Source organism: Ornithorhynchus anatinus, chromosome 2 (assembly GCF_004115215.2).
Source record: "Ornithorhynchus anatinus isolate Pmale09 chromosome 2, mOrnAna1.pri.v4, whole genome shotgun sequence".
Taxonomy (NCBI): Eukaryota; Metazoa; Chordata; class Mammalia; order Monotremata; family Ornithorhynchidae; genus Ornithorhynchus; species Ornithorhynchus anatinus.
Genome location: NC_041729.1, coordinates 160,195,698 through 160,222,880, shown reverse-complemented (window position 1 = coordinate 160,222,880; position 27,183 = coordinate 160,195,698). Strand labels below are relative to the sequence as shown.

The 27,183-nt window shown below is 45.0% G+C and overlaps 1 protein-coding gene across 1 annotated transcript in view; it reads left to right on the top strand.

The window, feature by feature from the left end:
- The window catches only part of PPM1H (protein phosphatase, Mg2+/Mn2+ dependent 1H), a 258,156-nt gene that overhangs the window by 147,578 nt on the left and 83,395 nt on the right, over window positions 1-27,183 (top strand). The window contains exon 5 of the mRNA XM_029057431.2: window positions 8,543-8,655. Within this exon, the coding sequence (XP_028913264.1) occupies window positions 8,543-8,655 (113 nt within the window). The remainder of the gene's footprint in view (window positions 1-8,542; window positions 8,656-27,183) is intronic.

Genomic DNA, 27,183 nt, shown 5'->3' with positions numbered 1-27,183 from the left:
TTTCAGAAGAGCTAACGAGGCCTAGGACTGGTGGCCAGTTGGGGTGGGTCAGAGGGCCTAATTCCATTCTTACTCAAAATAATAATAAGAATAATGTGGTTTTTAAGTGCTTACCATGTGCTTGGTACTGTACTAAGACCTGGGTAAGTACAAGGTAATCGGGTTGGCCACAGTCCCTGTCCCACCTACGGCTCACAGTCTTAGTCTCCATTTTACAGATGAGGTAACTGAGGCACAAAGAAGTGAAGTGACTTACCCAAGACCACACAGCAGACAAGTGGCGGAGCTGGGATTAGAACCCAGATCCTTCTAATCACAATAATGATGGTATTTGTTAAGTACTTAATATGTGCCAAACACTGTTCTAAGTGCTGGGGTAGATAAAAGGTAATCAGGTTGTCCCATGTGGGGCTCACAGTCTTAATCCCAATTTAACAGATGAGGTAACTGAGACACAGAGAAGCTAAGTGACTTGCCAGAAGTCACACAGCTGACAAGCTATTTAGCAGGCCTGTGCTCTTTCCACAAGGCCGTGCTGCTTTCTATCCAGTGGTGGATTGTAACGTCCTCTCTCCAAGAGCTGTCTGGAGAGCATCATTTCTGAGAAGTGAATCAGGCCGGGAATGACAATACTTTGCTTTTGTCTAGCGTTTTTCTTTTTAATAGTAATAATAATTGTGGTATTTGTTAAGTGCTCACCATATGCCAGGCACTCTACTAAGCACTGGAGAGGATGCAAGCAAGTTGTGTTGGATACAGCTTCTGTCCGACGTGGGGCTCACACTCTTAATCCCCATTTTACAGGCAACTGGTGGAGCCAGGATTAAAACTCCAATTCCAACAGTGCAGAAGGGCTGCCGTGCCTCTAGCTAGAGTTAGACAGTTCAGATGTTAAATGGTGTGCTGGAGATTAGAACTTTGATCACAGCACATCTAGTCCCAATTATCCTCAATCGAATGGGCTGGTGGAAAGATCAATGGAGGCAGTTAACAGCTGATGAAGAAAGCATTTGACAGTGAGTGAGACTTGTGTAAAGTAGTATTGGTTTACTGCAGCACAATAAATGGTCCCCAATCTTTCTGCTAATGGACAAAAAAATACACACTAGCTTACCGATTTTTTTTTTTGAAGGTTATTGAAGTGCTACTGAGTGACTGTGAAAATGAGACCACCTGGGAAATGAAAAGAAAATCAGGAGCAAAACGTTAAGGGCTCTTCAACAAAAGAGCCCTGAATCCTGAGGCTATAGCAGACTATAGTCAGTTTGAAGAATTAAATGTCTGGCTTGGGTCCAGAGAGGTGCATTCAATCAACTGTATTTGTTGTGTGCTATGTGCAGAGTTCTGTATTAAGGACTTGGGAGAGGACAATACAGCAGATTTAGGAAACGTGTTCCCTGCCCATAATGAGCTGATGTGGTAATAATAATAATGAAATGACATTTGTTAAGTGCTTACTATGTGCCGGGCATTGTGCTGAGTGCTGGGATGGATACAAGCAAATGGTGTTGGACACAGTCCCTGTCCCAAGTCTCAATTCCCATTTTACAGGTGAGGAAACTGAGGCCCAGAGAAGTGAAGCGATTTGACCTGGGTCACACAGCAGACAAATAGTGGACGTCAGGATTAGAAACTATGACCTTCTGACTCCCAGGCCCGTGCTCTATCCACTATGCCGTGCTGGAGCAACTTGCATCTTGTGTGCTTGTATGCAAGCTCCCAGGTACTTAGAACAGCACATTTATCCCAGCAGGAACACAAAGCTACCGTTAGACCATGAGAGAATGTAAGTTCCACGTGGGCAAGGAACATGTCACTTCTCTGTTTTGTACTTCCCATCCTTCCCACACCCAGTACTCTTTGGGCGTTCAGTAAGCTCTATTAAGTCAATCAGCCGTCTGGATTTAGTACTGGAGACCATCGTACTAAGCACGTGGGAGAGTACCGTAGAATGGAATTGGTAGTTTCGATCCTTGCCCACTAAAAGCTTACCCTCCAGAGGGGGAGACAGACATTAATATAAAGTAATTATGGATATTATGTAAATATTGTGGAGCCAAGGGAAAGGTACAAGTCCAAGTGCAAGGGTGACGCAGAAGGGATCGGGGGAAGAGGAATTGAGGAACTGGTCGGGGAAGCCCTCTTGGAAGAGCTGTCCCTTGAATAAGGCTTTGAAGGCGGGGTGAGTGATGTGAAGTACTAGCATTAGATCAGTGGGGGACAATTCAGAGTAATCTGGGTCTTCACACGTGCTCAAGAATCTAAACTTCACTTGAGTATAGTGCTTGACACAAGTAATAAGTGCTTAGTAAATCAATCAATGATATTTGTTGAATGCTTACCCTGGGCAGAGCCCTGCAGTTATTTATTACATGTGGCACTTGGTACATTTTGCCACTCTCCTTGTGGATAGCCATATCCACGTGTCTCAGACCTCAAAAGATAAGGCATTTGCCTTTTTTTCCTCCCAAAACTGTGCAGTGGAGGTGGGGATTCTGCAGCTCAGAAGCCAACCAGAAAAGGAGTGTGTGAGTGTCAGAGGCAGAATTGGTTTCCAGCTCTCTGAGACTTGACACAGACTATGTCAGATCAGCATGGCCTAGTGGATATAGCATGGACCTGGGAGTCAGAAGGACTTGGGTTCTAATTCTGACTCTGCCACTGGTCTGTTGGGTGACCTTGGCCAAGTCACTTCACTTCTCTGTGACTCAGTTACCTCATCTGTAAAATGGAGAGCAAGACTATGAGTCCCATGGGGGACAGGGATTGTGTCCAGTGCAATTTGCTTGTGTCCACCCCAGTAGTTAGTGTCTGGCACATAGTAAGTGCTTAACAGAGACCACAGTCATCTTCATCTCCTAGTGAGTTTTGCCATCATGGTGGAACACTGGACTTTTCATGGGCCGCTTGCAAATTTTCTGCTCCCAGCCCAATAGTCTCGGCTGGGTTTTGTTTTAGGTATTTTGGGGGGTGTTTTGGTTTGGTTTGGGTTTTGGCAGGAGTAGGGGGTGGGAGAGGGTGGTTTGTTGTCTTTTCGGAAAGACACAGAATTTATATTAAAACCATCACAGATGAATGAGAAACGAGGTTAAGATTTTCTCAAACAAAGAGGGTCATCTTAAATGACATCTGAGCTGCAGAAACGTTTGGACCACCTTCCCTTTTTCAGGGCAATTTGTACCTCCCAGATTATTTAGCACAGACCAAGCCTTTTTCATGGGAACATTTAATTTATTTAAATAATGACAAGCTGGCGACTGAAGGGAGAATATGCAAAAACCTATCTAGAGGCAATATTTTGAATGAGGTTTATTTTTTAAAGAACCGAATATCTTCCCTGGAGGTGGGTGATTAGTAATTGAAGATAATGAAATCCAGCTTTATTTTGAATTTTTATTTTTTGTCAAGCGGGTTGACTAGTGCTTTGAATCAGAATCACCTTGGGATAATCGGCCAGAGGATGGCGGTGTTGGGTAGCCTGGTCGCTTCGCATCGTTTTGTGCATGGAACAAATAGGATTGGGTCCCCAACGTTGATCGGCACGGAATCTTATTATTTGTGACAGACACCATTAACCATACATTTGGTAGCGTGCCTGTATCCACCTCGAGAGGGTTTCCAGGTCCTAGAGAAAGGGAACAGCACCAGCTCTTCCTCCCTGTTGTCCAAGATTATTTATCTTTTGCAACTCCAAATGAGTAGGAGACAAGGGTTTTGCAGGTGCATCATCTAAGGGAATGTCAAATCCAATTGTGACTGTCACAGAGCATGTTGTTTGCGATGCTTTGCTTTTGATTTTTTTTTTTTACTGTCTCAACTCCTGCCTGCTCCACACAAAGGGAAAGAAACAAGAAAAATTCCCAAGGCATGGAAAATTGGATCTGTTTCTTAATTTGCAGATAAAACCATTTTAAGGGCAATGGCTGAGCAGAGAAAATGCAAGCTAATATTTTCCTCCTTCTTGGAAAGTCGACTTACCAACCTTGGATGGCCAGTTTAAATACCATGTGCCGAGCACTATATTAAGAGCTGAGTTAAATCAAGATAATCAGGAAGGAGCATAGGTATTGAATCCCCGTTTTGCAGATGAGCAAATTGAGGCACAGAGAAGTTAAGTGACTTGCCCAAGATCACACAGCAGGTAAGAGGCAGAGGTGGGATTAGAATCCAGGTCTTCTGACTCTCAGGCCCGTGCTCTTTCCGCTAGGCCAAGCTACTTCCAAGCAGTCTTATCTGTCTCTTATTTAAGAGGAAGTAACAGTAGTAATACAGTCCCTATAGACAATAAACTCGTTATGAGCAAGGGAATGTCTGCTAATTTTGTGTATTCTTCGAACCACTTAAGACAGTGCTCTGCACATAGTAAGCACTCAGTAAATACCGCTGATAGTAGTAGTAGTGACGAGGTGCAGGTACAGTGAGTAGGTTGCCATTAGAGGAGCAAAATGTGTGGGCTGGATTATAGTAAGAGAGCAGCGAGGTGAGGGAGGAGGGAGCAAGGTGATTGAGTATTTTTAAGCCAATGGTGAGAAGTTTTTGTGTGATGCAGAGGTGAATGGGCAATTGCTGGAGATTCTTGGGTGGGAAAACGTGGACTGATTGTTTTTGAAAAAAAACGATCCAGGCAGCAGAATGAGTTATGGACTGGAGTGGGGAGAAACAAGAGGCTTGGGAGGTCAGTAAGGCAGCAGATGCAGTAATCAAGGTGGGATAGGATAAGCTCTCGAATTAACATTATAGCAGTTTGGATGGAGAGGAAAGGATGTTGTGAAGCTTGAACCAACAGGATTTAGTGATAGGTTGAATGAAAGAGATGAATCAAGGGTAATGCCAAGGTTACTGGCTTGTGAGGCAGGAAGGATGGAGGTGTTGTATATAGTGATGGGAAAATCAGGGGCAAGACAGGATTTGGGTAGGGAGATAAGGAGATCTGTTTTGGACATGTTAATTTTGAGGTGATGGCGGGACATCCACATAGAGATGTTTTGAATGCAAGAGGAAATGCTCACCTCTAGACTAAGCTTTCTGTGGACAAGGAATGTCTATTTATTATTATATTGCACTCACCCAAGCTCTTAGTACAGTGCTCTGCACATATTAAGTGCTCAATAATATGACTGACTGACTGACAAATGGGAGACTGCAGAATGGGAGAGAGATCGGGGCTGGAATTGTAGACTTGGGAATCATCCGCATAGAGGTGGTAGTTGAAGCCATGGGAGTGAATGAGTTCTCCAAGGGAGTGGGTGGAGATGGAGAATAGAAGGGGACCCAGAACTGAGCCTTGAAAGACTCTGACAGTTCGGGGATGGGAGGCAGAGGAGAAGCCCGTGAAAGAGACTGAGAAATAGTGGCCAGAGGTGTAAGAGGAGAACCAGGAAGGGAACAGTGTCACCGAAGCCGAGGTTGGATAATGTTTCCCGGAGAAGGGGGTGGTTGACAGTGTCCGAGGCAACTAAAGAGGTTGAAGATTAGGATGGAGTAGAGGCCATTGGATTTGTCAAGGAGATCATCGATGACCTTCGAGAGGGTGGTTTCTGGGGCATGAAGGGGATGGAAGCCAGATTGGAGGGGTAGAGAACTGGAAGAGAGTAATTTGACAGCGGGCTTAGAGAGCTTGCTCTAGGAGTTTGGAGGCGAATGGTAAGAGGGAGATGGGGCAATAACAAGAGGGAGCCGTGGGGTCAAGGAGGGTTTTTTAGGATGGGGAGACAGGAGCATGCTTGAAAGCGATGCAGAAGAAACCATTGGAGAGCGAACAGTTAAAGATAGCGGTCAGGGAAGGGAGGAGGGAGCAGGTGAGAGTTTTGTAAGGTGCAGAGGAATGTGGTCAGATGTTCAAGTGGAGGGGGCAGATTTTGAGAGAAGGCAGGAGATCTCCTCTAGAGATACCTCTGGGAAAGATGGGAGAGTTGAAGAAGCGGCAGGAGAAGGGAGAGACTGGAGAGGAGCAGGGGAGATTTTAGGGAGATCGCACCTTATAGTTTCAATTTTCTCAATAAAGTAGGTGGCTAAGTCATTAGGGGCAAGAGATGAGGGAAGCCAGGGAACAAGGAGTTTGAGTTGGTGTCATGGAAGTGTGAAGCAACATGGTCTAGGGGAAAGATCACAGGCCTGGGAGCCAGAGCACATGGATTCTAATCCCAGCTCTGTCGTTTGCCAGCTGTGTGATCTTGGGCACATCACTTTTCCGGGCCTCAGTTCCCTCTTCTGTAAAATGGGGATTCAGTACCTGTTTTCCCTCCTACTTTGACTGTGAGCACCATGTGGGATAAGAACCGTGTCCAACCTCATTAAGTTGTATCTACACCAGTGCTTAAAATAATACTCGACACAAGGTAAGTACTTGACAAATGCCATGGTTATCATTGTTATTATTATTATTTCTTACTGGGTAAAAAATGAACATTCCTCAGATTAGGAATGAGAAGCTAGAGAGGGCTGGCTGGCCTTAGGTGTTAAGAATGATGAAGAGTTTAATGAAAAAAATGATCAGACCTTCCACATTTATTATCCTATTTCCTAGAGCTAGAACATGAGATTACCTGATGAGCCTTAGACTATGGCTGGTAAATTTCCAACAAAGTCAAAGGAAATCTTGCTAGTGGCGGGAATCAGTCAACTCTGAAATCTTGCTTCGTTGGAAAATGTGGGCGTGAAATCCAGTGACTGCATTTTTCAAAGGAGCTGAGTGACTTAGCCCCCTGTTTTTGTTCCACAAATAAAGGGGATGAGCTCTTTCTGCAGAACATGATATGAACTTAAGGGTCTGAATGGTGAAGGAATAATTTCCTCTCCCAACCCCTCCAAATAATAATCTTGGCATTTTTAAGCACTTACAATGAGTCAAGCACTGTACTAAACACTGGGGTAAATACAAAATAGGTCAGACACAGCCCTTATCATTATCATTATCATCAGTGGTATTTATTGAATGCTTAGTATCAATCAGTCATATTCATTGAGCACTTACTCTGTGCAGAACACTGTACTGATTACTTGGGGGAGTATAGCAGAGCAATATAACAGACACATTCCCTGACCACAGTGAGCTTACAGCCCAGAGGAGCTTACTGTGTGCAGATCACACAGCACAGAACAAAACAAAAAATCTTAATTTGGGTGGAGGGCTTGAGTTGTCTTCAGATTTATTTTTCTCTTGACGATAATAATGGTATTTAATTAGCTTTTTGTATGTGCTAAGCACTGGTTAGAAACAAGGTACTCAGGTTGGATCCATTCCATGATCCACACGGGGCTCCCAGGCTAAGAGAAAGGGAGGCATTTTACCCACATTTTACAGATGGGGAAGCTGAGGCTCAGAGAAGTTAAGGGGCTTACCCAAAGCCTAACAGCAAGCACGTGGTGGAGCCATGACTAGTACCCGGGTCTCATGATTACCAGTCCCGTGCTCTTTTCACCGTGCCATACTGCTTCTTGCTGATATTTTGCAAGTGGAGGGTGGGTGGGCGGGCGGCACAGCTGAGAAGCTGAGGATCAGGTGTGAGTTGTGTTTCCATCTCTGCTGATGGATGACTGTGGCCAAATTGCTTCACCATCTGTCCAGCCTCCATTCCCCGAAGAGTACATCCGATCTGATTCTCTTGTGTCTACCCCAGTGCTTGGTACATAGTAAGAGCTTAATACGTGCCATTATTATAATCATTATTATTATTATTCATGGCTCAGTGGAAAGAGCGTGGTCTTAGGAGTCAGAGGTCATGGGTTCTAATCCCTACTCCTCCACCTGGCAGCTGTGTGACTTTGGGCAAGTCACTTCACTTCTCTATGCCTCAGTGACCTCATCTGTAAAATAGGAATGAAGATGGTGAGCCTCACGTGGGACCACCTGATTACCCTGTATTTACCCCAGTGCTTAGAACAGTGCTATGCACATAGTAAGCGCTTAAAAAATATCAACATTATGATAATTATTATCCACATAGAAATTTGCAATTGTTCAGTCATCTTTAGGTGGCCTTCAGTGACAAGTAATTTAACATCATCTATCTCCACTCTTACCACCTCCCCATTCTCTCCTTCTTCCTCATCTTCTCCTCCCTCACCACCTCATCTTCTCCTCTTTCCCCACTTCTTCCTCCTTTTCTTTACCCTGCCTTCTCCTTACCCCCCGACTCCACTTTGTCCCTTTGTCAGCTTCCCTTCCAAGAAGATTGCCCACTCTTGCATTGATTAGTGCTCCTATAAGCTATCATAGGCAGGGCTTACGTGGCTTCCACCATGCAATTCAGTCCTCACATCTGCTTCTCATTGTTCTGCAGCTGCCCCTTCCTCCTCTCCCATTTCTCAGGGCCTTGAGCAAGTCAACCCTTCTCGGTGCTGACATCCGGTCCTAGAGTGAGGCTATGGAGGGTCAATTCTCCAGGGTTTCCGTAGAAGCATGTCATGAGGAATCAGGGCTGGAATAAAGGGAAAGAATCCAAAAATCTCTTGTGTGCAAAATGTGGGGCCCTGCATTGCTTGAAAGCCCATGGAAAGACTTCTTTTATAAACCGTTTCTTTTTCCCCCTCCCCTTTTCAGGACTTACAAATCGAACGGGAGCGGAAGACGTACAACATATCCGGGGGCTGCACTGCCCTCATTGTGCTGTACATGTTGGGGAAACTCTATGTGGCCAACGCTGGGGATAGCAGGTAAGCGGGGAGACAGAGGCCCAGGAACTGCTTGCCAGATCTGGTGGCAGGGTGTATTGTGGATCTTAAAAAAAATGCACGCACACACCCCCACACCCCCCCCCCCACACACACCCCCCACCCCCGCCCCCCAACAAAAAACAGTCTGGCCATGACTAAGTCTTCCCTAGATATGTTTCAGTCAGTTAGTTGTATTTTTAGTCAGTCGGTGGTATTTACTGAGCGCTTACTGGATGCAGAGCTTGGGGGAGTACCATATAACAATATAACATTCGCATTCCCCACCCACATTGAGGAGAAGGAATCTGAATGAAGCAGTCGGTTTAAAAGGAAAGGTTTCTCTTGCTTTACACTGGCCATCCAATCGGTTGTATTGAGTGCTCACTCTGTGCCGAGCAATGCACTAAGCACTTGGGAGAGTACAGTACAACAGAGTTGGTAGAAACATTCCCTGCCCACATGAGCTTACAGACTAGTTATCTAAATTCATCCTAAGCCTATCCTTGAAAATAATTCCAACAACTATAGGTTCAGGAGAGCCCTCTAATCTTATGCATGTACAGCCCTCCATAGCACTTGGGGTCATTTTGATTTATTGATGTTCTTGTATAAGCATGTGTCCATTAAAACACTAATCATCTGTTTTTCCTCCCATTTGCAAACAGTTTGGGGTCTGCCTCCCCTGTTAGATTTTCAGCTCCTTGAGGGCAGGAACTGTCTCTTATAACTGTGGTACTCTCTGGAGTTCCTAGCTTGATGTTTTCCGTACAGTAGGTGCACAGTCCCTCAACTAGAGAGTTTCCAGTACTTTGCCGGTCTCAGCAATGGGAGGGAGAGTCAAACAGAGGCATAGTCATTCCATTCCTAGCTTAGACAGGGGCTAGCAAGTGACAAGCAATCTGCTACAAGTCAAAACTCGCCCATGCTAGGCAGCAGCAGCACAGGAGAGAGTCGAGGGCAGAGACTCAAGTTTACTGTGCGGAAGGAGGCAATGGTAAACCACTTCCGGATTTTTACCAGTAGAACTCTATGGATCCACTACCAGAACATTGGCAGATAATAATAATAATAATAATAATTATGGTATTTGTTAAGCACTTACTCTGTGCCGAGCACTGTCCTAAGCACTGGGGTGGATACAAGGTAATCAGGTTGTCCCACGTGGGGCTCACAGTTTTAATCCTCATTTTACAGATGAGGTAACTGAGGCACAGAGAACTTAATCAGCTTGCCCAAGGTCACACAGCAGACAAGTGGCAGAGCTGGGATTAGAACCCACATCCTCTGACTCCCAAGTCCGTGCTCTTTCCACTAAGCCACACTGCTAGATAACATGGGGTGTTCTGGGAGAGATGTGTCTGTGGAGTAGCTTTAGGTCGGAGATGACTCGACGGCATAAGACAAGACAACGTGCGCAGTAAATTATATTGTGAGGAGCGGCATCGCTTAGTGCTAGAGCACTGACCTGGGAGATGGAGGACCTGGGTTCTATTTCTGACTTCTTGTGTGTCTTTGGGCAAATCAAGTAACCTTCTCTGTGCCTCAGTTTCCTCATTTCTAAAATGGGAATTCAATGCCTCTTCTCCCTCCTGCTTTGATTGTGGGCCCTAGGTAGAACAGGGATTTTGTCCTATGTGATCAACTTGTATCTGCCACAGCACTTAGAGTAGTGCTTGACATATAGTAAGTGCTCAACAAATAAAATAGTAATAAAAATTCCATTTGTCTTTGAAACAGACACTGCTCTCAGCACTCACTGATTCTCTTTCCCCTACCAAATTCATGCATATTTGATTTTTAATACAGAAGAATCAACCTAACTTCTCCCTTCCCTTCTCCAGTCTTGAAACATGATAATAATAATGATAATATGGTCCTTATTAAGCACTTATTATGTGCCAAGCACCATTTTAAGCCCTGGAGTAGATTCAAGTGAATCAGGTTGGACACAGTCCTTGCCCCACAAGGGGCTCACACTCTTAATCCCCATTTTAAAGATGAGGTAACTGAGGCATAGAGAAGTCTAGTGACTTTCCCAAGATCACGCTGCAGACATGGCTGGGCACTCAGTTTTGTCCTACGCTTGTCCCCTTTGGCAAGGTGAGGGGCAAGTGATAACCTGTGGCTATCTGGAATTTTAGAATGTTGGGGTTGGGGTCCCTGTGGCAGTCACTCAAACATATTCACTGAGCACTTACTGTGTGCAAAGCACTGTACTAAGAGCTTGGGAGAGTACAATATAACAATAAGCGTATTCCCTGCCCACAACAAGCTCACAGTCTAGAGGGGGAGACAAGCATTAATATATATAAATAAATAACAGATAATACACACAATTGCTGTGGGACTGGGAGGGAGGATGAAGGAAGGGAGCAAGTCAGGGTGGGAGAAGAGGAGAGGCAGGCTTAGTCAAGGAAAGCTTCTTGGAGGAGATGTGCCTTCAATAAGGCTTTGAAGGGGTGGGAGAGCAATTATCTATCTAATAATGTTGGTATTTGTTAAGTGCTTACTATGTGCCGAGCACTGTTCTAAGCGCTGGGGTAGACATAGGGGAATCAGGTTGTCCCATGTGGGGCTCACAGTCTTAATCCCCATTTTACAGATGAGGGAACTGAAGCACAGAGAAGTTAAGTGACTTGCCCACAGTCACACAGCCGACAAGTGGCAGAGCTGGGATTTGAACTCATGAGCCCTGACTCCAAAGCCCATGCTCTTTCCACTGAGCCACGCTGCTTCTATCTGATATGAAGAAGGAAGGCATTCCAGGCCAGAGGTAGGGTATGGGCGAGAGATCAGCGGTGAGATAGACAATATTGAGATACAGTGAGAGGGTTGGCATTAGAGGACGAAGTGTGCGAGCTGGGTTGTAGGAGGAGAGTAGGGAGGTGAGGTAAGAGGGAGCAAGGTGATAGACTGCTTTAAAGCCAATGGTAAGGACTCATGCCAACTTCTTGCTCAAACCCTACCTTCTGCTGGGAAGTACCCCCCCCGCTTTTTTAATGGCATTTGTTAAGCACTTACTATTTGCCAGGCACTGTACTAAGCACTGGGGAAGATACACACTAATCAAGTTGGATATAGTCCATGTCCCACATGGGGCTCACAGTCTTAGTAATTATAGTAATAGCATTTATTAAGCACTTACATTGTGCGGAACACTGGATTGAGAGCTGGAAAAGAGTACCCAGATGGGAATTGGACACAGTCTCTGGCCCTCAGGGCTAACAATCTAAAATGTGATAATAATGATAATAATTGTGGTGTCCGTTAAGCACTTATGTGCCCAAACCTTGTCTGCTGCGTGGCCTTGGGCAAGTCACTTCACTTCCCTTTGCCTCATTTACCCCATCTGTAACATGGAGATTACGACTGTGAACCCCAAGTGGGACAGGGACTATGGCCAACCTGCTTACCTTGTATGTACCCAGGGTTTAGTACAGTGCTTGGCACATAGTAAGCCCTTAACAAATACCATTTTCAAAAAAAACTGTGATAGGTACCAGATCGTGTATCTTTGATGCAGAGATGAATGGGCAACCACTCATGTTTTATGAGGAATGGGGAGATGTGGATTGACTGGTTTTGTATTTTTTTTTTAAATGATCTGGGCAGCAGTGAAGAAAGGACTGGAGAGGGCAGAGACGGAGGAAGGCAGGTCAGCGAGGAGACTGATGCAGTAGTCAGTGCAGGAAATAAGCACTTGGATTAGCGTGGTAGCGGTTTGGAGAGGAAAGGGCAGATTCTAGAGATGTCATGGTGTTCATTAAAGGCTTAGCACGGTACTGAGTGCTGGGGTAGATACAAAATATTCAGTTCACACATAGTCCTTGTCTCACATGAGGCTCACAGTAGGAGGGGAACAGATATGAAATCACAATTTTACAGATGAGGAGACTGAGGCCAAGAGAACTTAAGCGACTTGACCGTGGTGACCCAGCAGGCAAGTGGCAGAGGGGTGACTAGAACTCGGCACCTCTGGATCCCAGGCCCATGTTAGAGAAGCAGCGTGGTGCAGTGGAAAGAGCACGGGCTTTGGAGTCAGGGCTCATGAGTTCCAATCCCAGCTCTGCCACTTGTCAGCTGTGTGACTGTGGGCAAGTCACTTAACTTCTCTGTGCCTCAGTTCCCTCATCTGTAAAATGGGGATTAAGATTGTGAGCCCCACGTGGGACAACCTGATTCCCCTCTGTTTACCCCAGCGCTTAGAACAGTGCTCTGCACATAGTAAGCGCTTAACAAATACCAACATTATTATTATTATGTTCTTTCCATTGTGCCACGCTGCTTCCCAACAACTCTGTGTTCTCTGGAAAGAGGAGGAGGGTGTTCGCCTTATAATCGATCAATCAGTCCTTATTTATTGCACACTTTGTGCAGAGCGCTGCACTAAGCACTTGGGAGAGTAGAGTATAGGAATTGATAGACACACTCCCTGCCCACAGGGAATTTACAGTCTGTACAATAATAATAATGTTGGTATTTGTTAAGCACTTACTATGTGCCGAGCACTGTTCTAAGCGCTGGGGTAGACACAGGGGAATCAGGTTGTCCACGTGGGGCTCACAGTCTTCATCCCCATTTTACAGATGAGGGAACTGAGGCACCGAGAAGTTAAGTGACTTGCCCAAAGTCACACAGCTGACAAGTGGCCAAGCCGGGATTTGAACCTGTGACCTCTGACTCCAAAGCCCGTGCTCTTTCCACTGAGCCATGCTGCTTCTCTAGTCCATATCTTGTCTACTCTTGCTCTCTTGTCTCCCAAACGCTTAGTACAGTGCTGTGCACACAGTAAGTGCTCATTAACTACTGCTGATTGTTTCTGCCATAATTGGGTTTTCAGCACACATTTTGACCTGAACCCGATTAGGGAATCGGGGAACGTTTTTCCCTCGGCATAGCATGTTTGGGCTGTGCACAGTGTATTCTCGAGGAGACCACAGGAGCACGGATTACCTTTTTTTTTTTTAAGTGGCAACATGTTCCTCAGAAGCATTTAATAAAAATCATGAAATGGAGAGCGGGTATTTTACTTTCCCTGAAGATCAGTTTGAAGACTTTCAGTGATAATAATAATTATAGTACTGGTTAAGGGTTTAATATGTGCCAAGCACTGTTCTAAGCACTGGGGTAGATACTCGGTAATCAGGGTGGACACAATCCATGTCCTGCATGGGGACCATAGTCCTAATGTCCATTTTACAGATGAGGTAACTGAGACCCAGAGAAGTGAAGTGATTTGGCCAAGGTCACCCAGCAGACGTGGCTGAGCCGGGATTAGAACTCTGCCTCCCAGGCCCGTGCTCTATCCACTAGACTGTGCTGTTTCTCTAATAGGTGCTATGGGTTGAACCTGAGTCCCACAACTTTCTCTCCCCTGGTGTTTATATTGCAACTTTGATAATTAAATCTTCCTTTTAAAAAGGCTGTTATAAATTATAGTCATTTACCGTGCTAATATTTACTGTCAACATTAGTTTTGACATATGGTAATCCACTGACACTTTAATTAGTCAAGACAGTTGCTAAAAGGTTACAGCAATATTCCCACCCTGGTTGCTATATTCACTTAATCATGAAGACTACTAAATGAAAACAGTGCCAAGTCTTGATTTTAGGATTCAGAGAAGCAGTGAGGCCTAGTGGAAAGAACATGAGCCTGTTAGTCAAAGGACTTGGATTCCAATCATGGCTCCGCCAACAGGTCTGCTGTGTGACCTTGGGCAAGTCACTTCACTTCTCTGGGCCTCAGTTCCCTCATCTGTAAAATGGGGATTAAGACTGTAAGCCATATATGGGAAATGGACTGTGTCCAAGCTGATTAGCTTTATCTCGGTGAAGTGTCTGGCCTTCATTCATTCATTCAATGGAATGTATTGAGTGCTCACTGTGTGCAGAGCACTGTACTAAGCACTTGGGAAATAGTGCTTAGTAAGTACCAGTAAAAAAATAAGAGAACAAATCCCCCCTTAAGTGTTAATGAGTTTGGGTTCTGGACTCATATTCCTCTAGCACTATCCATGAAAATTGAACATATTTACCTCAGTATATGTCATACAGATAGAACTGCTTAGAGATGGGAAGGCAAAGGAGCAGAGATTTAAGCTGGAATGATTTTAGTACTGAATCATTGGCTTTAAAGTGGTTTCTTTTCAACCCCTCTTGAACAATTACAACCCGCCTCCCTGTTCTAACTCCTTCAACTCTAGAAAGTAAGGAGAAACCCATAGAGAATTTCCAAAGTCTAGAGCCTGCCTCATGACCCCTACTCTATTGCACTTTTGTGTCTCTGGCCACAAATTCGGAGTCTTGAGTGACAAGACAGTGAGAAGCAGCATGGCATAGTGGATAGAGCACAGGCTTGGGAATCAGGAGGACATGGGTTCTAATCATAATCTGCCATTTGTCTGCTGTGTGGCCTTGGGCAAGTCACTTCACTTCTCTGGGACTTACATGCCTCATCTGTAAAATGGGGATTGAGACTGTGTGCCCCACATGGGACACGGACTGCGTCCAACTTGATTTGCTTGTGTCCACCCCGGCATTTGGTACAGTGGTGAGAAGCAGCGTGGCTCAGTTGAAAGAGTCAGCAGTCATGGGTTCAAATTCTGGCTCTGCCACTTGTCAGCTGTGTGACTTTGGGCAAGTCACTTAACTTCTCTGTGCCTCAGTTACCTCGTCTGTAAAATGGGGATTAAGACTGTGAGCCCCACGTGGGACAACCTGCTTGTATCACCCCTAGTGCTTAGAAGAATGCTTGGCACATAGTAAGCCCTTAACAAATACTATCAGTACTATTATTATTACAGTGCCTGGCACTTAGTGCTTAACAAACACCATAATTATTATTGACAGCTACAGCTCAGCAGCTCCTTCCTAACAGTGACTGACTCAACCTCCGTGTAGCTCTAGCTAAAGATCAGAGGAACACCTAACGATCATCATAGGATAACAGCTAATATTTCCTTCCTTGGTTAGACCTGTTAAAGTTTGAGGTTGGGGCGTGGTCCAAAATCTTACCAGATGTTCCTGCTCTTGCATAGATAGAGTTTCGGTTCAAGGCAGCTGCTAGGTCGAGGTGTTCTGATCCGGGGCCTTGTTCTAAGATGCTCTTGCCTGTTTTCTAGGCAAGGTGTGGCACTATTCCCTGCATCCTAGATTCGGTTTGCTCACCCATCGCCATGCTAGGCAGCCAGACGCATTTGAAGTTGAAAACATGGAGAAGGTGTTTTCTTCCCTGAGCAGCGTGGGAAGCAACATTGCCTAATGGATAGAGCCTGGGCTGGGAGTCAGAAGGACCTGAGTTCCAATCCTGGCTCTGACACTTGTCTACTGTGTGATCTTGGGCAAGTCACTTCAGTTCCCTCTGTCTCACCTCACCTGGAAAATAGGGATTAAGACTCTGAGCCCCATGTGGGACATAGACTGTGCCCAGCCTCTGCCACTTGTCAGCTGTTGACTGTGGGCAAGTCCCTTAACTTCTCTGTGCCTCAGTTACCTCATCTGTAAAATGGGGATTAAGACTGTGAGCCTCACGTGGGACAACCTGATTACCCAATATCAACCCCAGCGCTTAGAACAGTGCTCTGCACATAGTAAGCGCTTAAATATCCACATTATTATTATTAGTAGTAGTAGTAGTAGTTTGTATCTACCCCAGTGCTGAGACAAGTGCCTTACACATAGTAAGCAGTTAATAAATACCATTATTTTTACTATTATTATCAGCCCATAAGGCTACCAGGCAGCCAGCGGAAATTGGATATCATCTGGGCATTCATTTTCACACTGCTTCGCCCCTGTTGCTTTTTTATTCTGGATCCCACCCCCTCCTGACTCCACACAGTTATACTTTCTCCCCACTAAGTTCTCGGTGGATCTGAGTCTTAGGATTTTCATCGAAGCCTGCATTTCAGGGAGTTGAAGTTCAGTGTCCCGAAGGACATGTAATTTACCTAACATTGACTGGGATAGGGGAAAGAACCAACCATCGTCACCTTAATCCTGACACCCAAACAGTGTTTTCACAAGCTGTTTCTAGTGAGATAAATGACTTTAACCTATAAGGGATGTCCTAGCCAGACAATAATGATATTTTGGTATTTATAGAGATGTTTCCAAAAGAAGATCATTAATCCTAACTAGTTTGGGGATGGAGTAAGCAGATAGATGGTAGTGGTGATGTTCAAAATGAAGGCCCTGTGATCTCTTAGGAAATTAGTAGCCAAAAAAAAGGCGTTTTTTAACCCAAATCCATGAACCAGGCTCAGTAATTCTCTTTCTCTCACCCTCTCTCTTCTGTGCCTTCCTCTTCTCTGTCTCTCTCTTCTCTCTCTCTCTTTCATTAAATTGTATTTGTTAAGCACTTACTACGTTCTAGGCACTGTACTTAGCGCTAGGGTAGATACAGGCTATCAGGTTGGATACAGTCCCTGTCGCACATTGGGCCCACAGTCTTAATCTCCACTTTACAGATGAAGTAACTGAGGCCCAGAGAAATGAAGTAATTTTTCCAACCTCACATAGCAGGCAGGTGGAGGAGCCGGGATTAGAACTCAAGTTCTTCTGATTCCCAGGCCAAGGCTTTATCCATTAGACCACATTACTTCTCTTACAAATTTCCCTCCTTTTCTCCAGGACTGGGCCGGATTTAGAAATACAGACTGTGTTGAGTGACAGAAAGGTATATTAATTGATTTTATATTGTGAGCTCCTTTGAGAGCAGAGATCATGTTTATCGAATCTACTGCATTGTACTCTCCCAACCACTTAGTTCAGTGCTCTACACACGGTAAGCACTTTGCAAATACCACAGATTGACAGAATGACACAGCTCTGTTTCTTATCTATACCTAACCACTGGCCTCTTTTTAAAAAAATAAAACTAATTTCAAAGTTTAATTAGAACCCAGTGTGAGATGCAGCATGGCCTACTGGAAAGAGCCTGATCTTGGAGTCAGAAGACTCAAGTTCTAGCCCCAGCTCCTCCACTTGTCCGCTAGGTTACTTTGGGCAAATCACTTAACTTCTCTGTGCCTCAGTTACCTCATCCATAAAATGGGGTTTAAAACTGTGAGCCCATATGGGGCATGGATTGTGTCCGACCCTATTAGCTTATATATACCACAGTGCTTACTATAGCATCTAGCACATAGTAATCACTTAATATCATTGGGGTGGGGGGGAAGAAACTCATAATAATAATAGTGGTGGCATTTGTTAAGCACTTACTATGTGCAAAGCACTGTTCTAAGCGCTGGGGGATACAAGGTGATCAGGTTGTCCCATGTGGGGCTCACAGTTTTAATCCCCATTTTAGAGATGAGTGAACTGAGGCACAGAGAAGTGAAGTGACTTGCCCAAAGTCACACAGCTGGCAAGCGGCAGAGCTGGGAGAAACTAGTTCATCCCTAAGAGTATCATGTATGTACAGATAGTACCTTTCTTAGTATCTCCATGGAATTGTACAAGATTTATCAATCAATCAGTGGTGTTGATTGGGTAATTATATTCATGTTCATTCATTGTCATATTTATTGAACACTTACCATGTGCAGAGCACTGTACTAAGCACTTGGGAGAGTAGAATATAACAATAAACAGACACATTCCCTGCCCACAATGAGCTCACAGTCTAGAGGGGGAGACAGACATTAATATAAAGAAATAAATTGCAGATATGTTCATTAAGTGCTGCGGGGCTGGAAAATGGGATGAATAAAGGGAGCATTTCTGTAAGCACTTGAGAGAATAGAATATAGCAGTAAACAGACATATTCCCTGCTGCCCACAACAAGCATACAGTCTAGAGGTGGGGAGATAGCAATACAAACAAATAAATTACAGATATGTACCTAAGTGCTGTGGGGCTGGAAGGCGGGGAGAGCAATGGGAGCAAGTCAGGGCAGTGCAGAAAGGGAGTAGGCAAAGAGGAAAGGGGGTGCTTAGGGAAGGCCTTCAATAAGGCTTTGAAGGTGGGGGAGAAGGGGGACAGTAATTGTCTATCGGATTTGAGGAGGGAGGGCGTTTCAGGCCAGAGGCAGGGCCTGAGTAAGGGGTCAGCGATGAGATAGGTGAGAGGCACAGTGAGAAGGTTAGCACTAGAGCGAAGTTTGCGGGCTGAGTTGTAGAAAGAGAGTAGCAAGATGAGTTAGGAGGGAGCAAGGTGGTGGAGTCCTTTAAAGTCAATGGTGAGGAGTTTTTGTTTGATGCGGAGGTAGATGGGCAACCACTGGACTTTTTTGAGGAGTGGGGTGACGTGCCCAGAATATTTTTGCAGAAAAATGATCCGGGCAGCAGAGTGAAGTATAGACTGGAGTGGGGAGAGACAGGACTTAGTACAGTGCTCTGCACCCAGTAAGCGCTCAATAATGATACAGAGCACTGAACTAACCATTTGGAAGTGTACAGTACAGCAGACAGGTTTCCAGCCCACAATCAGCTTACCATCTAGAGGTTTAGTCATCTGGAGAGTCTCATAGTAATTTTTACAAGCAAAGCCGCTTAAGTCTCTTGGTGTTGTCTCGAGCTTGGCTCTGCACTCCCGGGTAGCAGCTGGCCCTTCTGCAGCTGATGCATAATTATGTTATGCAGACTTTAATTACTGTATTAGTAAATTACCAGCAGGCCATCTCTGCCTGTGCCCTGACTCTGACAAGAAGTGGCTTACCCAAGCTGAAAGGGTCCAGTGGAGTTTAGAAAGGGTACACAAAGGAGTGGAATATTTATATATTTGCATATAGAGAGACACATAATAACGATAATGATTTTTTTGAAACCCTATGTGCCAAAGTACTACACTAAGCACTGGGTAAAATACAAGATAAATATGTAGCAGAATTTGGTAACCACATGATATTTTGGTGTTACTGATTAAAATCTCTGGTGGAGCATTAAGTTCCCTGAGTGTAAAGTGCTACATAGCTTCTGTTTTCTACAATTGTATTGTCAATTATGCTGTCTTGTGCCTTTGCCATTTTTTTAATAGTGTTTGTTAAATGCTTACTAAGTGCCAGGTGCTGTTCTAAGTGCTGGGGTAGATACGAGATTGGAAACAGCCTATGTCCCATATGGGGTTCAAAGCCTTCATCCCCATTTTACAGATGCAGCAACTGAGGCCCAGAGAAGAGAAGTGACTTGCCCAAGGTCACCCAGCCGACAAGCAGCAGAACCGGGATTAGAACCCAGGTTTTTCTTACTCCCAGGCCCATGCTCTATCCCCAAGGCCATCCTTATTCTCTATAAGAAGAACAGGGCCACCCCATATACAAACACAGCAGCTCCTGGATGGACAGATGCCTGGGTCTTATGAGGATGCTTGGGGCTTGTTGATTTGGAAGAATTTTGAACGAGCAGTTTATTCTGACCTGTCACGATCCCTTACTGCTTCCCGTGGCTCCGTCCATGGGAAAACAGAGACCAGAGAACCTCACCCCATTTCGCTAGCCAGGCTGGCCAGGTTTGGCTTTCTCCCACTGTCGCCTAAGCCAAGCACAAACAGCTATGGAGCTGGCTCTACTCTGGGCCTTCCTGCAGAGAACAGCTGCAAGGTAGCCATGCTTTGTGTCGCCTCAGAGACCTGAGCGAGACCCAGTCCCTGACTGTTTTGGGGTTGGATCCTGGAGCCAACAAGGTCATGCCGGTCTTGTCCAACAAAGCCTCCTCAGTGCCGACTCACGAGGGGCTCTACGCCACTGGGTGTTTTTGAATCAGACTTAGACAAAAGGCCTAGACAGCATTTGGCTTCTTGGAGACTTGCCCAGAGACCCCTGGAGGCCTGTGGGAGGGAAGCCATTAAGTAAAAAAAAATAAAAAATAAAAAAATATTTCGCATCTGGGGCGAGGGGATTGAGGAAAAACTGGAAGCTGCTTATTTGTGATAGTGGTCCACCGGTATAACTGATATTCCGAGGAGTCACGTGAGGTTTGGTGGTTTTTCATTTTATTTGAATAATTTTGGGTAGTTGATTCAATCCTATTTATTGAGCGCTTACTCTGTGCAGATCACTGTACTAAGCGCTTGGGAGAGTGCAGTACAATAATAAACAGGAACATTCCCTGCCCACGACGTCAAAATCCAGAGTTTCTTCAGAGCCCAGACCCTATTTAAAGGCAGGGTTTTATTGTTCATTATTGCGATGAGCTTTCCTCAGAATAGGGATTCAGGCTTAGCTGTTTTATAGCCTCCTCTTGCTAATTTAGGCCACGGCTAAGTTTTCAGCAAATGCCAATGTAGGACATAAGCCAAGGGACTTGCCAGTCCCCCGACAGGAGCTTAACATATTGGCCATGGAATAAGTGATCTCTCTGGGTCTTCTCTCTCCCTTTTCTTCTGGGTCACTGTGGTTTGCTCTCATTTCATAATTTTCACCTTTAATAATCATTGGAGAAACCCAGCAGAGCTCAGTAATTTGAGGGTTATTGAATATTTCAGATGAGATTAGAGGGAGGGAGATGGCCACAGGCCTGAGGGTAGTACCCAAGCCTGTGTATGTGTGTGTGTGTGTGTGTCTGTGTGTTTTTAACCATCATTAATTCGCTACATCTCAACTAATCCCAGTTCAACATAGGGGTGTAGAATTGTACGCGAATTACACCCAGTTCTTCTATAACCCGGAAATTTCACTCCCACACCATGCACTTCTAGAAGCACTGTAACTTAGTATATAGAGCACTGGCCTGGGAGTCAGAAGGATGTGGGTACTAATCTCAGCTCCTCCTCGTATCTCTTGGATGACCTTGGGCAACCCACTTCACTTCTCTGGGTCTCAGTTCCCTCATCTGTAAAATGGGATTAAGAGTGTGAGCCCCACGTGGTACAGGAACTGTGGCCAACCAGGTTAGCTTGTATCTACCCCAGGGCTTAGAATAGTGTTTGGCACATAATAAGGGCTTAACAAGTACCATAATTAATTAGTACTATCAGAAGGGCACAGGCCATTTGGTCTACCACAGTATGCTGTATCCAAAGAGATTTGGTTGTGTTTTTTTTCCAAAGAAACACTCCCTGCCTCCCCAGCAGAGTTCTAACCCAAACCCGTAATGAAAACACTCATCGCGGCCAGCAGTATCAACTGGCTGTTGTCTCAAACACTTTAAATCTGTAGTTGACATGTGGGAAAAGAGGTGTGTCTTTTGTCCAAATTTGGATAAAATTCACTCCAGGGGGTCCCTAAATTCATTCATTCATTCAATAGTATTTATTGAGCGCTTACTATGTGCAGAGCACTGTACTAAGCACTTGGAATGTACAAATTGGTAACATAGAGACAGTCCCTGCCCTTTGACGGGCTTACAGTCTAATCGGGAGAGATAGACAAAAGCAATAGCAATAAATAGAATCAAGGGGATGAACATCTCATTAAAACAATAGCAAATAAATAGAATCAAGGGGATGTACATCTCATTAACAAATAAATAGGGTAATGAAAATATATACAGTTGAGCGGATGAGTACAGTGCTGAGGCGAGGGGAAGGGAGAGGGGGAGGAGCAGAGGGAAAGGGGGGAAAAGAGGGTTTAGCTGAGGAGAGGTGAAGGAGGGGTAGAAGGGGAGCAGAGGGAAAAGGGGAGCTCAGTCTGGGAAGGCCTCTTGGAGGAGGTAAGCTTTAAGTAGGGCTTTGAAGAGGGGAAGAGAATTAGCTTGGCAGAGGTGAGGAGGGAGGGCATTCCAGGACCGTGGGAGGACGTGGCCCGGGGGTCGACGGCGGGATAGGCGAGAACGGGGGACGGTGAGGAGGTGGGCGGCAGAGGAGTGGAGCGTGCGGGGTGGGCGGTAGAAAGAGTGGGGGGAGAGGTTGGAGGGGGCAAGGTGATGGAGAGCCTTGAAGCCTAGAGTGAGAAGGTCAGTGGTATTGATGGAGCACCTTCTGTGTGCAGAGCACTCTGCTATGCACGTGGCAGGATACGTATACTAGAGGTGTAAGACGCAATACTTCAAAGAAACACAGAGTGGCCTTGAAGAAAGAGTAAGGGCCTGGGAGTCAGAGCATCGGAGTTTTAATCCCAGCTCTGTCACTTGCCTCTTGTGTGACCTTCTCTGTGCCCAGTTTCCTCTTCTGTAAAATGGGGATTCAATACCCGTTCACCCTCCTTCTTGGACTGTGAGCCCCTTGTGGGACAGGGGTTGTGTCTGACCTGATTGTCAAATTGTAAGCGATTGTCATCATCACAGTCTTTGCCCTGAATGAGATAATGATCTATCAGGAGAGAGACAAATACAAAATGGATAAGAGGATATGTGGATGAAGAAGATTAGTAGTGTGGCTTAGTGAAAAGAGAACAGCCCTGGGAGTCAGAGGACCTGGGTTCTAATCAGACACTGTACTAAGCGCTGGGGTAGATACAAGCTAATCTACCCCTGTATTTACAAAGGGTAGATACAGTCCATACCCCATACAAGGCTCACAGTCTTAATCCCCATTTAACAGATGAGGTAATTGAGGCACAGAGAAGCTAAGTGACTTTACCCAGGTCACGCAAGTGCAAGGCCTGTGCTGGTGTGACCTGGGACAAACCTTAATTACCCCATCTGTAAAATGGAGATTAAGACTTCGAGCCCTATTGTGAGATATGGACTTGGTCCAACCCAATTATCTTGTATCCCAGTGTTTAGCATGATGTTTGACACATGGTAAGTGTTTACCAAATACCATGAAAAGTAAAATATGGATATGGATTTGTATAGAAGTACTCCAAGAATGTCTAAGTGTGGAGATGGTGCAAAAATGTTGCAGGTTTTAGCAGAGAGCTCACAGCAGTGGGGGAACCTGATCTACGGGCTTTGTAGAAACCAGGTTAAAATGTCACTCCATGGGGTTGTGGCCTTTTTTTATAATGGTATTTAAGTGCTTACTATGTGCCAAGCATTGTTCTAAGCACTGGGGTAGATACAGGGTAGTCAGGTTGTCCTACATGGGGCTCACAGTCTTAATCCTCATTTTACAGATGGAAGAAAGATATTAAAATATAGATACATAATTGATGTGGGCTGAAGATCAAGTGCTACCAGATAGAAGGGCATAGACTCAGAAGAAAGTGGAAGGAAAGAAAAGGAGAGCTTAGTTAGGGAAGGCCTCTTGGAGGAAGTGTGCCTTCAATAAGGCTTTGAAAGATGGGAGAGTAATTGTCTGTTGCATGTGAGGAGGGAGGACGTTCCAGGCCAGAGGCAAGACTTGGGCCAGGAGTCGGCAGCGAGATAGAGGAGATCGGGGAATAGTGAAAAGGTTGGCATTAAAGGAGCAGAGTGTGTGGGCTGGGCTGTAGTAGGAGAGTAGTGAAGTGAAGTAGGAGGGGGCAAGGCAATTGAGTGCTTTAAAGCCAATGGTGAGGAGTTTCTGTTTGATGCAGAGGTGGATGGGCAACCACTGCAGGTTCATGAGGAGGTAGGAAACACGCCTTAAAGTTTTTGCAAAAAAATGATCCAGGCAGAGAGTGAAGTGTGGACTGGAGTGGGGAGAGACAGGAGGCTGGGTCCGCAGGGAGACTAATACAGTGATCAAGGTGGGATAGGATAAGTGATTGGATTAACCTGGTAGCAGTTTGGATAGAGAGGAAAGGGTGGATCTTACCAATGTTGTGAAGGTTGAACTGAGAGGATTTGCTAATGGATATACATTTAATGTTACTCACAATTGCAGGTAATTTTGGGTTTCCTCACTCTCCTCATCTGTAAAATGGAGATTCAATACCTATTCTCTGTCCCTCTTAGACTGTGAGCCCCCATGGGACAGGGACTGTATCTGACCTGATAATCTTGTATCTACTTCAGCGCTTAGAACAGTCTTTAACACATAATCACCACCTAACAAATACTGTTATTAGTAGTATTATTATTATTATGTAATTTGACCACTATTAATTCAGTCCTTCATGGTATATTAATGGGTAACAAAAGGTGTATTTTAATAAATAGAAAATTCATTCATTCAACCATATTTGAGTGCTTCTTGTGTGCAGAGCACTGTAATAAGCACTTGGGAGAGTACAATGCAACAATTAACAGACATATTCCCTGCCCACAGTGAGCTTAAAGTTTTGGTTTTTAAGCTTTCTCCATGGAAAAAGACTCAGTTCTGGGTCTCCTTCTATTCTCCATCTACTCCCACTCCCTTGAAGAACTCATTTGCTCTCATGGCTTCAACTACCCGCCTCTATGTAGATGATTCCCAAATCTACTTCTTCAGCCCTGAACTCTCTCCTCTGCAGTCTCGCATTTCCTCCTGCCTTCAGGACATTTCTAGTTGGATGTCCCGCTGCCTTTGCCTCAAATTTAGCAGGTCCAAAACACAACTCCTTATCTTCCCATCCAAACTCTGTCTTTCCCCTGACTTTCCCAACACTATAGAGGGCATCACCATCCTTCCTGTCTCACAAGCCCATACCTTTGGCGTTATCCTCTATTCCATCTGTCTCATTCAACCCAGGTATTTAATCTGTCCCCAAATCTAGTTTGTTCAATTTTCATGGCAACGCTAAAATCTGCCCTTTCCTCTCTGTTCAAACTGCTACCATTTTAATCCATGCATTTATCCTGTACTGCCTTGATCACTGCTCCAGCCTCCTTGCTGACCTCCCTTCCTCCTTTTCTCTCCCCTCTCTTCATTCCATATTTCACTCTGCTGTCCAAATGATTTTTTTTTTACAAAGCTGTTCAGTCCAGGTCTTCCTGCTCTTCAAAAACCTCATGTGGTTGCCCATCCACCTCCACATCAAACAAAAACACTTTACCTTTGGTTTTAAAGCACTTGGTCACCTTGCACTCTCTCATTTTACCTCCCTGATTTCATACTGTAACTCAACCCACACACTTAACTCATCTGTTACCAACTAAATCACTGTACCTCAGTCTCGTTTCTTTCACCGCTGGACCCTCACTTGGGTCTTGCCTTTGGCCTAGAACTACTTTTCCCTTCATATCCAACAGACAATCACTTTCCCAACCTTCAAAGCCGTATTAAAATTACATCTCCCTCAAGAAGTCTTGCCTGACTAAGCCCTTATTTCCTCTTCTCCCTCTCCCTTCTGGGTTGCCCTTGCACTTGGATTTGCACCCTTTATTCACCCCTCCCTTTGCCCCACAGCACTTAAGTACATATCCATAATTTCTTTATATTAATATTTTTCTCCCCCTCCAGACTGTAAGCTCATTGTGGGCAGGGAATGTGTCTACCAAATCTGTTATATCGTATCCTCCCAGGTGCTTAGTACAATGCTCTGCACACAGTAAGTCCTCAATAAATACGATTGATTGAGGCAGGCAACAGGCATGTTAACTTTCTTTTTCTCATATTTCCTTACAGTCTATTTGTGATACAATAACTCTGAATGGGGAAGAAGACTGAATTCTGGAATTCCCTGTTAGTAAATCCTTCTGCTTTCACATCCCAGCGGCATTTGAGAATGTCCCTGAAAAGATGTTTAATCTCAGATATTCTTTCTCTCTCCCTCCCTCCCTCTCTCCCTCTCTCCCTCTCTCCCTCTCTCCCTCTCTCCCTCCCTCTCTCCCTCCCTCCCTCCCTTTCTCCCTCTCCCCCCCCCGCCTCCCTCTCCCCCCTTCCCCCCAACCCTCCCTCTCCCCCACACACACACATACGCACACACAGCTCCCCAACCTCCAAAAACCATAAATATAGGCATCTCATATACAATTGCATCTTATACTAATGAGCTGCAACAACTGTTTTATTCATCTTTGCTAGTTAGGCTATTGCTATCTTCAAAACGAGCCTGAACTTTGAAGCCGCTTAGTTGCATTCCATAAAGAGATGTGTTTTTTAAAGGCTTAGGCGCTTCCATTTCCATTGATATTATAATTATAATTTCCATTGATCCCCCCGCCATGAGAAACGCCATCACAGCTGAGACTTGTTGCCGAAATGAGACTAGCTGTCATGGAAAAGCGGAGTTAAGCCCAGTCCGAATAGAATGGAAGTTGGCAACATCGTTGTAAGGTTCCTGGGCAATTGTAAGTCCATGAGCTGCTAACCCACATCTTAAGCCTTGGTGGAGATGGGGTGGAGATGGGTCAATCTCAGTATCTATCCTACCTACCCTCTGATCTATCTTTGCCAAATCTCTAAGTGATCAAACTAGTCCTTAGTCCCATGAGAAATGCCTTGCAGAGTCATACCCGTGTTTCAGCCAGCCTTGTATTCAGGTGTGTTTGTTGGTTTGTATTGTTTTTGATAAGCGTGTAGTATGAGAAGCAGCATGGCCTAGTGGCAAGAGCACAGGCTTGTGACTTGGATGATGTAGTGATTAAGGCTGTGAGTAAATCAAAACCAAACAGTACAAAGAGGTTCCTTTCAGAGTCCCTTAGACTAACACTGTTTTCTCCTTAAAGACAGGGAACGTGTCTACCGACTCTGTTATAGTGTACTCTCCCAAGCACTTAGAACAATGCTGTGCACACAGTAAACACTCAATAGATTGGTCTAAGGCTTGACTTGAGGCATGAAATAAGAATTCTAAATGTCACTTCTTGTGGTATTTAAGGTAAGCATTGTACTAAGCTCTGGGGTAGACGGAAGAT